At 48.7% G+C, this 14,963-nt stretch overlaps 1 protein-coding gene across 16 annotated transcripts in view; it reads left to right on the top strand.

Annotated features, from left to right (window-relative positions):
• HUWE1 (HECT, UBA and WWE domain containing E3 ubiquitin protein ligase 1) overlaps positions 1 to 10,006 on the top strand; it is a 158,033-nt gene extending 148,027 nt beyond the window's left edge. For all 16 annotated transcript variants that reach the window (XM_077640245.1, XM_077640244.1, XM_077640256.1 and 13 more), the window contains 4 exons: positions 804 to 1,133; positions 3,842 to 4,414; positions 6,092 to 6,648; positions 9,200 to 10,006. In XM_077640245.1, coding sequence (XP_077496371.1) covers positions 804 to 1,133; positions 3,842 to 4,414; positions 6,092 to 6,648; positions 9,200 to 9,302 — 1,563 coding nt within the window. In that variant the 3' untranslated portion in view covers positions 9,303 to 10,006. The remainder of the gene's footprint in view (positions 1 to 803; positions 1,134 to 3,841; positions 4,415 to 6,091; positions 6,649 to 9,199) is intronic.
• The last annotated feature ends 4,957 nt before the right edge of the window (positions 10,007 to 14,963 follow it).

Genomic DNA, 14,963 nt, shown 5'->3' on the forward strand with positions numbered 1-14,963 from the left:
CGGTAGTTGCCCAGCCGCAGACGTTTTCTTGAGGGAGCCAGCTGCGACACTCGATGTAGTTTTACGATCTTGTCCCGATCTTGGAACATCGTTGCTATTGTTGACGGTGTAATGCCAAGCTCCCTGCACAAGTCCGCTTGCTTTTTTCCAGCAGCTGCGACAGAATGTCCGCTTTTTCTTTAAGCGAAAACTGGTGTCGCTTCTTTTTAACGCGGGGGCCAGGAGAACTCATTGTCAGCAAAGCTAATGCACAACACAATCACAGCGCCGATAACTTCGCAGATCCTAACGTTCGCTGTCGACGTGGTGACACTGCGCTGAATAGGCTTAAGACTGCTGCCACTGCTGCGCAGTACGTATGTGACCACACGCTGGGTGGATGATAATGGCCTTACCCTTTGTATCGGGCGGCAGCTCGCGCCGCCTCGCGTGATGGCGATACCGCTGGGGCTGTATCCGTTGCAACGAGTTCCCCAGCGCATAGCTGATGCTTCGGATGATGATGACAGGCGTCAGCTTCAGGGATTTGGTACGGAACTTCGTAATAACAAAGCGTTTTGCGACGAATGCGAGATTAAATTACATACGTTATTCTGAAATATTCGGTAATTTGAAATTCGTAGTACTGAAAGTTTTTTACATTGAAAGTATAGGCATTTTGGCGGGGATTTTAAAAAAATTCGTAAATCTGAAAATTTCGTTAATCTGATGTTCGTAGTAACGAGATTTTACTTAGTACTATGGTGAGACTGGTGGGAAAGACTTAAATATGAACCATTCAAATTGCTTCCTTGCTGTCGCAGGACCAGCATGCAGTGCTGGTGCTCCAACCAGCTGTGGAGGCCTTCTTTTTGGTGCACGCCAGCGCCCCCTCGGCTTCTGCCGCCGCAGCAGGTGGCACTGGCAGCGGGGCCCCCGTGCCGGGAGGCTCTCGTGACACGGCCCGCCGACGCGAATACCGCTCGGAGAGCCGTGAGACACAGCTGGCCCACATCCACCAGGAGATGGCACCTTTGTCACCCCTGATGCAACAGGACGGCCAGCCACCGGCCACACCTGGTGCTGAGCGCCCCGCTGATGCGCTCCATCCAGACGTGCAGAAATTCCTGAGCTTTGCCGAGACCCACCGGACGGTGAGGCTTTGGTTCCATGACAGGGCTGCTGGGATTGGAGCTCCTCAATCATACCAGTTGCAAAACTCCGCTTCAAGGCTGGCCACAGCCTACTCTTTGCTACGGCACTATGGATGATAAGAACATGGGAGCTGTGAACCCACCCACAGTTATTAGATTCTACCCTCACTTCTGGAGGGCTAAGCAGCAGGCTTTGGGGCGTCATCCCACAAAGGGGGCCGGTTTATCTTCAGACATTGAGAGGGAGTGTGGAAGGGATGGTCCCGCTTGTGTTGCAGCTGAGGCTGCTGCTTCCCTGTCCATTTTGCAGGCAATCTTGTTGCGTTTTGCCAGCAGTGCCTTGCCTCGCCGTTAACCAACTGCTGGCGACAGTCCTCCAGTGAGGAGGTACCTGATGACCTTGGAGTGCTTCATGACAGCATTAAGTAAACTCTCTTGTAGTGTGAGCGCCAAGACAGCGGGGACCTTGTCATGCCGCCGCCAATAACATCATTTGTTTTTTTATATATATACATATATATTGAGGAGAGCTCCTGCAGAAGGGGGAGGGGAGCGCCAAGACGTTGTGCACTCTAAGCTAAAGCTTAAACATTCGCATTAGACACTCCTCACTGCCCTGTTCCTCGCAGTAAGAAACATGAGCCAGACCTTCAGGGCTAATGTTCAGCGCATTCGCGTTATCTGGCCGCCGGCTAGCACAAAATTGCGGGATCTCGTCAAACTGAATGATGCTTAACGCTAGGGCATGACCCCCCTGACTGCGTGCGTTTGTTAATGACGGAAGGACAGACGGAGATATATGAAATCTCGACCCTTCCAAAAAAATCTGTTGAAAACTTTTTTTTCCCTGCATAATGAACCGTCCCCCCAAACTGATGTCAACTTTTCTGGAAAAAAAGTGGGTCCATTTTGCGAGTAAATTCGGTAAATACTAATTGATTCGGACCCTGTTAATTCAGAAATACGATTAAGTACTGTCGGCGCAGCCCCAGCCAATGCCCATGAAAGGCTATGACTTCAGACGGGCGCTACAGATTACTTGCGAAAAACTTTTTTTCCTTTGCGAGTGTCGTCCATCCACCCACCCATCAGTCGCCAACGGAACCACACGGTTAGCGGCAATCATGACGCCGGCTTTTAGCATCTTAGCATCGTTCACTGCAAAAGGCGCTTGCTGCTATCGCGGGTTCCAATGATTGAGTGGCAGTAGAGGCACGATAAGGCGAACATAGCGAAAATGAGGCTTGCACAACAGGACAAGCGCTGGTCAAAAGGTCGCTGCGCAGCCTCTGGGTGCATTGCCAAAAAATGCGTTGTGGACCGTGACTGTGCGAAACGGAGGGAAGCATTAACGAATGATGCTTTTTTTTTTTTTTTCAAATTCTTAGGCAAAACTCGGGGGCGGGTGGGTTCATTATGCAAGTGTGTTCGTTACGCGAGTAAATGCGGTACATATACCGTAATGCAAATGGTTCTTGTCAGTTTTTTCGAGGCCATTCGATAATTCGAACATCGGCTAATTCAAACTTTTTCCCGGTCCCGTGAAGTTCGAATTAACGAGCTTTGTTCACTGTACACACTGAACACAAGCGCCCACTCAAAAGTGAAACTTAATGGCAGCAGCGCCGTTGCAAAACAGCAAGTAAATGCTGAAGCTCTTGAATGCATTTGGAAGTTGCCGTAAAGCACTGTGGGAGTCAGTAGAATCCAAATGTCATTTGAATGTACCTACCATATGTAGCACAGGTATTAAGTACACTGTAATCCACTTATAACGATACCAGATGTAACAAAATATCGCTTATAATGATTAAATTCTTTAGATTTATCAATTCTTTCATAGCCCTTACATAAAAATAAGCCGTGTACAACGATACAATTATACAATTATTGGCGAAATAACGGACACAGCGATAGGGCTCTGGCCTCCCGGAAGGGGTTTACGACCAAAATTTGTCTGAAAGCTTGATAAAAATAAATTACTTTGAAGCGAAGGACGTAAAAACTCTGCGAACGGACCGACGTGGTTAAATCCATGGGGGAGCGTTGCTTACGGCCTTGGGGAACCAAGTGCAATCGCCATCATAATTGCTGGAGGGAGGAGCTTGCTCATAGTTTCCGCCCGTTTGTGCGCTCATTAATTGGGTAAAAATGACTCCGACTAAGCGCAAGGCTGAACCCCCTCCTCCCACTTTTTTCCTTGGGATGGTTGAGAATTTGCTTTTTTTTTCGCGCTAGCTTTTCTTGGCCGCGTTCCCGTTTCCTGCCGTCCACCTTGGCAGCATTCAAGATGCTGTACAGCGATGGTGTGTTTATCTTTTGATGGGAGCTCTGGAGGCGGTGGGGGTGACTCCCTTGGCTTACTTGGCTGTGCGCCAAGACGCTTTGTGCCCTTGACAGGAGCGCTACATGCACGCGGTGATACCTACATGCATCGGAGAATACTTGGGTGTGTTCTTTTTGCATTTTTTTTTTCTGGTCCAGCTATAACAATAATCAGTTACAACGATCGGATTTTCTTGTTTTCTCAGTATCGTTGTAAATGGACTGCACTGTATGTCGTGTTTTGCTTTACATCACTCACTCATTGACAGTCTTGTTAAGCCTTAGTATGAGTACTCTTGAGGTGTGCTCTGTAGTGTGGTGTAGAGCTTGATCTTCAGTGTACGCATAAAGCTGAGTATATTGTTCTGTTTTTTGGCATTCAGGTGCTGAATCAGATCCTGCGCCAATCGAGCACACCATTGGCCGATGGCCCCTTTGCTGTTCTCGTCGACCACACACGCGTGCTTGACTTTGACGTCAAGAGACGCTACTTCCGGCACGAGCTGGAGCGGCTTGACGAAGGCTCAAGGAGGGAAGACCTGGCAGTGCACGTACGGCGTGAGCACGTCTTTGAGGACTCCTTCCGTGAGCTGCACCGACGGCCCCCGGAAGAGTGGAAAAATCGGTTCTACATAGTCTTCGAAGGGGAGGAGGGTCAGGACGCTGGTGGCTTACTGCGGGAGTGGTACACCATCATCTCTCGCGAGATCTTCAACCCGATGTATGCACTGTTCACGACATCCCCAGGCGACCGGGTGACGTACATGATCAATCCGGCATCGCACTGCAACTCCAATCACCTGAGCTACTTCAAGTTCGTGGGGCGTGTGATTGCCAAGGCAGTGTACGACAACAAGCTGCTCGAGTGCTACTTCACACGGTCGTTCTACAAGCACATCCTGGGCAAGCCAGTCAAGTATACGGACATGGAAAGCGAGGACTACTCCTTCTACCAGGTGCGTTAAACTGGAACTCCCAGGTCTTCCTTCAGCACATAGGTACCATTACTCATGCAGAGGCGTGGTCCTGGAGCTGTGTAGCAGTGCATTAGTCCAATGCTGGATCACACTGGCATATTTGGGGCACACTGTCCTGGTGTGCACTGGAGCAAATAAGGAAGCTCTGCCAGAGTCATGAGTGCTCCATGCCCCACCGTGGCTAATAAGCAGCAGCATTCCATGCAGGGCATTGCATGTTGGGCTACACTGCCCAGTCTAATCGGGAAATCTAGTTTATCTGCAACAAAGTTTCAGCACTGAAAGCCAGTTAGATCCAGCTAAGCCTAACTGAAAAGTTACTGGGAGGCTAGTTTGGCTTTGCTAATGCCAAGAAGAGCATTTCTAGTGATGCACTAGCACTTGTAACTTGGGAAAATGCACTCCTGTACTGTTGGTCAGAAAATCTTAAACTGCACTTTGTTCATTTGCCGCATATCTGCGTGCACCAGGTGGATGATGCCTATCACTTTGGGTGCCTTGCCTTGTCTTGTAGACGAGGGACCTAGACAAAGGCATTTCTGCAAATGTAGTGCTTGAACTGGAGATATGTCAGAAGTGCCTTCAAAGAAATGCGACTCGAGATTCAGCATCATCTGTATATGGAAAGGGCTGTAGAAGGATGTGACAAGAAAATGGAGGAACGGTTTAGATGCGAGGTGACTGTAATGATAACAGGGGCCATGTCAGCCTTCTTACGGAACACATGAGCCATTAGTGTGACTAGGAGCTATGTGGGTCATGCAGTCTTGCCATGTGCTGTCATTTCATGCATATGACAAGCATGATACCTTGGTTTGATAGGGAGTCTGGTTATAACATATAATGCTGTAAAAATAGTGGAATGGCATGACTCGCGGAGATTTTTATAGTTGAAATGAAAGTTGTTGTGGACTTCTACATCCAAGGTTGGAGCCCGGGTGCGCCCGATGGGTGAACAGGCATTTCATGAGCAGGGGCCACACAGTTGAGAGCAACTTGCTCTCCCTGTCCTGGCCAGACAAGCCTCGAAAGGAGGCAAGAGGGTCAGGCAGATCAAGGTCAAGAACTTGCTGTCCCCAGTACCGCCCTAACCTCCTAGGAGGTAACCTTAACCTGACAACCTAGTACCCATTCTGCGAACCACACCCTTACCCACTAATTCCCAGGGGAGATCAGCGGAGTCTCCCTGGGCCCATTCCCCCAACTGTGGCTGGCTGTAGAAGCACTTCCATATTTATTCATCTCCACCTTCGGATGAGTAGGATGGACCCCATTTGCCCGTTCCTGGGCAAGGGGCCTAACTACGGAACGATCAGATACGCAAACCTATCACATGCAGATCATTTAGCCCCGCTCCTAATGGTCGATATGTCTGCCGGTCCGTGCCGACCAATAGGAGTGGACCTTTTTGACAATTTTGTGACTGTTTTGAGATAGTGGTCTTTCCGTAATTTGGCCCCAGATTTTACAAGAGGAAATAAACCCTCTATACAGTAGTAGGGTGGGAGAAGTATTTGTTCTTATTCATTTATTTTGCCTCGAATTACTGCCTGTGGACTCCTCAGCTGCAGACCGCAGACTTGTTACAGGTGCAAAACTGCAGAAAGCCCGTGGTATGCCACTTACCTCTGTGCTTGTTTCCTTGCGTGGCTCCAGGGCCTGGTGTTCCTGCTGGAGCACGGTGTGCGGGCTCTTGGCTATGAGCTGACCTTCAGCGTGGAGGTTCAGGAGTTCGGTGTGACAGAGGTGCGTGACCTCAAGCCCGGCGGCCGGCACCTTCCCGTGACGGAAGAGACCACCCAGGAGTATGTGCGCCTTGTTTGCCAGGAGAAGATGACAGGGGCCATCCGACGGCAGCTCAACGCCTTCCTTGAGGGCTTCTACGAGATCATCCCCAAGCGGCTCATTGGCATCTTCAACGAACAGGAGCTTGAGCTGCTCATTTCGGGCCTGCCCAGCATCGACGTGGATGACCTTCGGGCGCACACAGAGTACCACAAGTACCAGGCAACCTCGCTGCAGATTCAGTGGTTCTGGCGGGCCTTGCGCTCCCTGGACCAGGCAGACCGGGCCAAGTTCCTCCAGTTCGTGACTGGCACCTCTAAAGTGCCTCTGCAAGGTTTTGCAGCCCTGGAGGGCATGAACGGCGTCCAGCGCTTCCAGATCCATCGAGATGACCGGTCCACCGATCGGCTACCATCAGCCCACACCTGGTGAGTGCAAGATGGGGAAGGGGGGCCAGACTCGGAAAAGGTTGTGGTGTGACGTGGAGCGAAGTTGAATGGAATTGTTTAATTTGATTTGGCTGGTTGTAGTGTAAACAAATGAGTTATTTATGACATTGCACCTACCGTAAAAACCGGACTATTATAGGTCGGACCAGAATATAGATCGACCCCCCAACTAACCAATTCTAAACATGAAAAAAATCTTTTTCAATGAAAAAAGTACCGAAAGACACCTTTACCTTGAAACAAATGCAACTCGACAGGTTGCACAATGGTGCCTGTATTTATTTTTATTTAAATGCTGCTCGTTTGTACACCCGGCCAATTTTTTAACATTATCGCGCGCCCATCGACCCGCGTGTTTGTTTCTGGCACACAGAAGTACGGCGCCGTAGAGAAAAGCCCTTCCTCTTCATGAATCGCTGCACCCAGGATGGCGAGCCCTTGAATTGCACCCTCGTGAGTCTAGAGGCACGCGCGATCTCTACCGCTTTCGAAAACGCGGATGCATTTGGCAGTCACAGGCAGCGGTCTTGCACGCAGCGCAACCTTTCCTCCCAATTCTGGATACGCTGTGGTCCGCCCACGAAATGATGTTTTCTGGTTGCTGCAAGTTGCAATACGCCGCTTCTGCCTCCGCCGGTACTGAATGCTCTTTTCGGATACTCCAAATTCGCGCTGTGCTGCCAAGTTCCCGTGAGCTTCCGCGTACTCAATCGCGTTTTTCTTGAAGGCGACGGTGAATTGCTGTCGGCTTCCACTCATTTTGAAACAAAATGTGAAAAGGCAGCCTTTAACCAAAATAGCTTTGCAACTACGGAAACGGCGGCACTGCTGCTGATGGTGATTGTGGTGTAGGCTGTTTAGTTCCACCGCCCATTGTCGCAAGACTTCCGTAGTTTTTGCCAATGACTGGTATATGAGACGGGGGTCGACTTTTCACCATGGTTTTTTAAAAAAAAGTTCGACCTATATTCAAGTTTTTACGGTAGTTTCTCTGAAGCACTTTGTACCAGGTAACGTGTCTGTCTTGATTTGGAGATTTGAATGGCTTGAGTATTGACCCTTGGGGCTCCTTGTTTTCAACCAGGCTTGTGTTTGTGCAAAATATGAGCCACTGTGGCTATTGACACCTTCCAATGCTTACGTAGTTTTTTTTTGTCAGTCAGTATAAATCGAAATTTCAAACATAAACTGAATGATGAAACGTTTAGCGCTTGCAAACAAGGACGAACATGAAGATCGCAGTATCTAGGCAAATTACCCGTAGATAGAGTTCATGGCGTCAGGAAAACAGTACAAAGGTTTCCGTTGTGGACCTGTCACATTCAGACAGCAAAGTTCTGCTAGTACGTTCACCTGATGAATATAAGATGGCCCACCACCCACTTTGAACAGTCTCAGCATGAAAGTGCACGGTTTCCTTTTGTTTGACCCTGCCTTAACGTGTTAAATACATAACGGCCACACCTAATGGCACACACACTCTGTTGCATTCACGGCTCTTCTAGCATGGTCTCCAGCATTTCATTCTGGTCAACTATGGTATGAGGGACTACCCATTTGGAGAATTTTAGCACTATGGGGCTTCTGAGGGGAGCTGGGTCGAGGTGACACAGTAGGGCATGCGGTTTGTAAAAACCCTGCCTATTAAATGGTGTGTATGTTTGATGAGCACATAACGGCAGCCGTGATGGTGATAGAAGAGCCCCCATTGTTAGGCCAAAAAATGTCATGTCCGTTGTTAGTTCGTTTCTGGGCTTCTTCTTCAGTCCGTGGCAACAGCTGCTGTTGACCACGCCATTTGCAAGCCATCCGACCCCAGCTGCATGCCACTTTTGGACATTGGCTTGCACGTCGCTAGTCAATTCTTCTCCTATCTAAAAGCAATCTTGGTGTTCCCAGTGTTCGTTCCCCTTGCTTACATCAGTGTTCTTCTGAAACTGCCCTCTCGTCACAGGTTGTTCGATGTTTGTGATGGAGCCTCTTCGCAATGGTTCACCGCATTTTGACTCCTTTTTTTTTTTTTAAGGGCGCACTATTAATAACTCGACCTTCGGAAAATATGGGCTTTTCTTCTAGTCTCTTGAAGTCTAAATTAATGATGGTTTGCTACCCACCATGTTATTTTTAGTTGCTGGTCATGTGTCAATTCGTGGATTTCATTGTCTCGCTTGACCTTATTACAATTCATATACTGTTACATTATCTAATCAAGCAGCATACATTTTTGTGCACGGTGCATTTTTTTTTTTTTTTGCATGGCACTGAGTTTGTACAATTTGTTTAATTTCGGTTGCGAAGACTGCACTATTCTGAAAAAAAAAAAAAGCATTTGCCTATTTATCTTTTTGAATTTCTTGTTTCATATGGAATAGATATTTGATATTCAAATTTTCTTGTTCATATTTAAAAAATTCGTACTCATATTTGCAGTTGGCTAACTTGTCAAAAAGCCAGCATGTCACCGGCTCCCCGCCTGACTGCTGGCTGTCTGCTCACTGTCCTCCCCTCGCCTTGTTCCCTCTCTTCGCAGCTTCAACCAGCTGGACCTGCCGGCGTACGAGACTTACGACAAGCTTCGCACCATGCTGCTCAAGGCCATCCAGGAGTGCACGGAAGGCTTTGGCTTCGCCTGAGGAGGAGGGGGGAGAGTGTGGAGCCCCCTTTCCCCTGATGCCACTGTTCCCCCTCCCCCACTTCCCCCTTTTGTGATGTGTACAGACGGGAACGCAACAGAGCCACACCTACCACCACCAACCACTCTCGGATGTCCTCTCAAAAACTACGACTACCGCCATGCCTGTTCCGCTACCCTCGCTACCGTCGGAGTACTGGCTACCATGAGCTTCTTGTCCAGAGTTTTTCTTCGTTTCCAGTTTTCCTTGTTCATTTTGTTTTGGACATTTAGGATTGAACTTTTTTTTTTTTGCTCCCTTTTTTCTGTCGCTCTTGTACAGTATTAGGGTCCTCTTTTGCTCTAGTAGAGCAGCAAGCTTTATAAACTTTGACCATTGCTCGATATTGTTTCTCTCACACCCCCGCCCCCCAGTGTATGCCCACTTTCCCTTCCCATGACGCCTTCGTTTTGTCCACTGACGGCTATGTCGGCTGCATGTCTATAGGAGATTGTATGTAATGGCTGGGGTTTTTTATATACATACTTATAAATACTATGATTGTTCTACGGCCAGAACTGTATGTGTTTCTTTTTGAAATTTTTTTTCTCCCCCTCCGCGGTGCTTTGGGCGGAGGTAGAGCTTTCAATTTTTTTTTTACGTGGTGTCGTTGAGGGGGTGGTGCGTTGCTGGAAAAAAAAAAATACACTGGCTCTTTCTATTTATTTGATGATGTCTGTGTCATTTCTTGAGTCTGGCTTTCTGCACCGGCTCTTGAGCACATAAATCACTGCTTTATTTACCAGAAATGCAGGCACCGCAGTAAAACTCCTAATCTGGAAGTTCTATTAGCACTTTCTTATGCTAGGATACAAGGTGGGTGCATACGTGGCCTTTCCACTACACACCATTGGTTGAAAACAAACCGCCAGCTTCTCCCATGCGGCTCCCCGGAGGGAGGCACATCTTGTGAAAAAAGGCGGATTAACTTCCTGATTAGCAGTAGTTGCTGAAGTGAATGTTTTAACAGGGTAAATGCATCTAGGCTATTTCAGCTATTTCAAAAGTAGACATTTTATCAGGTAAAATATAGATGTTGTGTGATGATTGGCATCTCCTTTGTCACATTTATTCCATTCCTGTGCCATCAGCTCCCATCTCGGCAACATTAAAAGGTTACTGAGGAGAAAGTGGAGTTGGCTTGTATGCAGTCTTGCAAGTACAAGAGTGATGAAGAAATAGGAGAAAATACCCACAGATCTCTGGAGCCGACGAATGTGCATGAAGGTTGTGTGTTTGAAGTACACAAGTTTTGTATTGAAACCACCAGTGCACTTTTATTACACGAGGCAGACAGAAAACCTGCAATTGGCGGCACAACAGGTGGCCAGTTGAGTTTCGGTGTATTTTGGGGTGCTTCGCGGCTATGTGTTCTGTGTGCCCGCAGGGTTTCGTTATGCGCCTTGATTTTTTACAAGGGCGGCACAACAGAGGACCTGCAAGTGTCTTGTGCTCCTCGGATGAAGTCACGCAACTGCGACAAGGGAAAAGAGCTGTGCATAGCTAGTTTTCAGTGCACCTCTACGTTAGCAAATTCACCGCTCGGCGTGTTCGCTTCATCAACGTACCAAGATGCTGGGCTGTGTAGCCAGCCCTACGAGGACTATTATTACAGAATGTATGCCTGCACGTACCAATCTCTACACAACAGTCGTGATGGTGGCCCGGTGGTGACAGCAACGCTGCCGACTCCTCGGCGCTGGAATTTCTCGCCAGACGCACTGCCTCAAGCCTGTTTCACATGCATATGAAAATTCTAGTGAGTCCTGTTGCCGCAGCCAAAAAAACCTGTTTTGAGTCGTCGCAGTAGTGAGGTACCAACATCTTGACATCTTCCATCTTGACAACACCTTTTGGTCGGCGCTTCATTATTTTCGCCAATGTATTCGCCCGACCAGACGAGATTTCGTCGAACCTTAGATTTCATTTCAGGTACCAACAAGTTCGAAATTTTCACTGCAACATGCTGCTCAGTCGCTTGTATGTGAACTAGCCTTCAGCCCTCAAAAGCATTGCATGCTGTGTGGGGTTGAGGTTGCTGAAGGCAGGCCACAGTTCTTTGCGACAACTTTGTTGTCGGAATCGGGAACGTGATCTATCGTCGAAGCGACGACGGCTGATAGAGGCCTTCAACGTCCAGCCGGCAGTAGTGTTCGGCTGCTACTAGGTGGGAGCGCAGCGTTCGCTGCTGGCAATCACCGATTCCTTGTTTCCGTTTCCGCCCACTTTACATCACTCTTCTCCTATTTCGTCATCAGAAAGACCAGAGTTTGAATCGCAGCGGCGGGAAAAAGTTTTGCAACATCAAATCCACATAGTAATGCAACTTCCGCTGCCGGTAAAGCGGAAAAAAAAGCCACGAAAAGCCGAACTATCGGATTTTACTAACAAAAAAAAATTTGGTACCATTGCCCTCAGTGACTCTTTAAGTCAGACCCTTTTTCATTATTCATTTCCTGGTGTAGTTATCTTCTAACTATCAAAGTATTTATTGCCTGTGGTGAAATTTCGGGCAACTGTTGCATTTCACTGTCTGCTTGGCATAGTATCACTTTTAGCATTCACCTTAGTGTGGCTGAAAAAACAATACATATGGAGGAGATTCACAGCTCAAAGCAAAATAGAGGAGCAAAAAAACAGGCTCGGCTAATTTGAACGCAGGACTAATGCTTTATGGTAGATGGTGTCAAGATTTAATCCGTTTTTTTCTTCATTGCCTGCAGCTGTATTTGGAGAGGGAATAAACTTGTATTGTGCGAGTGGCTCACCAAGGGTGGGGAAACCATTACTGAATACGGCCCTCCAGGCACGGCCGATCAGCTGGCGCTGTGTGAGCCAGCTTCGCTATGTGAGCCGGTCAGCTGTGCATCCTGGGAACGTCGGGTAGGGTCAGCCGCGAAACTTGCGGAACTGCCCCGAGCATTGACAGCTGGACTCCGAGATCCAAGCCCGCAAGAAGGCAGAACTTAGGTTGGCCTCCGAGACTGCCAGTATGCGCGAGGAACTCGAGGTCCGGCGAGACGAGAACGGGGTGCTGGCGGCCGAGCTAGAGTAGTGCCGCAAGGAGCTCAAGGTGAGAAAGTCTGCAGAGACACTTTAAGACTGCTTACGTGTGAGAAGGCCTAGGCCTGCCCACGAAAAGGCAGTCGCTACTTTTAACTGCCATCCCTGTATCAAATGATTTACTCCTGATGAACACTACTGAGGGCACGCCACCGCGTCTCGCACCTAAAAGGAAAAAAAACACGTTTTTTTTTTATTAGTAGAGCAGCCAGAGAGTCTAAGAGTTTAACGCTTTCCGGCTCCCTTCCTTCGGCAGCCAGACATAGCTGCAACGTCACGTCCGCATTACAGGACCTTGTCTTAAAGTTGGCACTCCCAAAGCGCACACCAAATGTGCAGTGAAGCTCGCTTTGACGAAGACAAGTTACGGAGGCTGTCGCTGCCGAAAGCCGATTATATGGGCCAGGTAGTAAACGCTCTCGCTATCCAAGGTGAGCCCAAGTGTGGCTTTGCACATGTGTGTCAGTCGCGGTGTGGATAATGTTATTAATGTACATAGATTACGTTCGTTCTGCCTTCCAGCATTCCATCCTAAAAAACGAACGAAGGGACACAGATGTTGGCCTGTATCGGTAGACTACAGCGCTCTAATAGCAAAGAGGCCACATCTGCCGATGACGAAGCTATTACGAGCAAGGAAAAAGTTAAAAAAGAAAAACTATGCTGGTGTCGCCGTCACCGCTCGTTTGGGCGCCCACCCTTGGCCGTCGCTTGTCTGAAGTCCCTAATAATTAATAATTGGTTTTTTGGGGAAAGGAAATGGCGCAGTATCTGTCTCATATATCGTTGGACACCTGAACCGCGCCGTAAGGGAAGGGATAAGAGAGGGAGTGAAGGAAGAATTAGGTACCGTAGTGGGGGCCTCCGGAATAATTTCGACCACCTGGGGATCTTTAACGTGCACTGACATCGCACAGCACACGGGCGCCTTAGCGTTTTTCCTCCATGAATCTGGCGTCGATCGAAGCAGCCGAGAGTGGAAAGAAGAAAAAAAGCCGAAAGTGGGCGAAAATGAAGCGGCGCCGTCGGGGGGAGAGTAGTGAAAAACGAAAAAAAACGTAATCTAAAGCTCCGAGCAAGGCAAAAAAAAAAAAACAGCCTGAAAGAAGAGAGACTCGTGGCGCCCTCACTGCAGATGTACTGCGGGTGACGAAAGCAGCGAAAGTGACAACGCGAAGAAGACGGACTCTCAACTGCCGTCTCGGACGAGGTTCGGGCTAGGAGGGCGGCGCAGCAAGCGGCGGGAGCGTATGGTGTGTGAAGGCCTGCGAAGTGCACACACCTGGCAGGTTTCCCACAACACGGTGGGCCGTCTGCCACCAAGCAGGCTTCAGACACGTACAGTCTTGGTCAAAAGTCTCAAGGCCACAGCGTTCGGCTGCAGCGAAATGAATGTCCCTAGCCTATGCTCAGTGCAGCGAATCATTCAAAACACAGTCAAGCAGGAAGCTTCTCTATCGCAAGAAGAAACCATCTGCTAGCATTTCAAGGTCACGCCAGTTCTTAACGCCAGTTGTCTTTTCCGCGCAGCGAAGCGACGGAAGAAGCGAAACCATGCTCGAGCGCCATTCGCGCGATTACGAAACAAAGAAACATGTGCTGTAGGTCTCTTGTTAATAAAACGTTATTCTCCGTTCCCTGTAGTTGCCTCTGCCGCAGTTGCCGCTTTTGTCTTCTACACTCTAAACAGAAAAGGAGTAAAAAAGGAAGTCAGCTGTCCTTTTTTACTCCTTTGTAGGCGTATTCGTCTTTAGAGTATACTGCCCTCTGCACGCCTTCGTGTAGTGCACAACGAAGAGTCGCGGTAGACGGAAATGCAAGCTCTGAAACATGCCGTGAGCGCCATTGCGCATGCGCGGAACGCTGTATGATGAATAGACCGCTCGAGTCCATGACAAACCCTGCATACTGTCCACCTGACTGATACCCTGCACAGCTGTAGCACAGTTGTCATAAGCACAGCTGAGTAGTACGTGAGCATCACAACTAGACTCTAAGCTACCGATGCTCAGCGTCTCAGTGCCCAGAAAACTTCGGTATTACTGCGCTGTTTCTGGCGTCGTAAGCAATTGTAACTTCACAACTGCAAAGCCCACTGCCAGTACTACGCACGCACAGGTACTGCACTCAGCCGAGAACACCTTACTGCGGCGGTGTAACTGTCTGGGAGGCGTTCCTCCAAATCGGGTCGCCGGTGCAGGCATCGTTCTCTCACACCGCCCCCCCCCCCCCCCCCCCACCACTGCCACCTACACTCAACACTAATACGCCTATATGGGAGTATGGGACACCCGCTTTTTTGCGCAGTAACTCTGGAATTTGATTGTGTGAAAGCTTGCGCCCTCTAGCGTAGGTTTAAGAGGGCCTAAACTTTTCCTGTGCAAGGGCTGCGTTGAGTGCGTTTAGGAAAAAATGAATGTGGATTAGCTCAGCTAATCCAGTATATACAAAGCGAAAGCTGTCGGATATCATTGTGTTCATTGGCGTTGGCGTTGACAACGTTCTAGACTCTGGTGATTTTGAGGAAAGGAAGGGTGCATAACTGGCTCCTTCGGTTAG

The sequence above is a fragment of the Amblyomma americanum genome, chromosome 10 (genome assembly GCF_052857255.1).
Source record: "Amblyomma americanum isolate KBUSLIRL-KWMA chromosome 10, ASM5285725v1, whole genome shotgun sequence".
NCBI classification, from domain to species: Eukaryota; Metazoa; Arthropoda; class Arachnida; order Ixodida; family Ixodidae; genus Amblyomma; species Amblyomma americanum.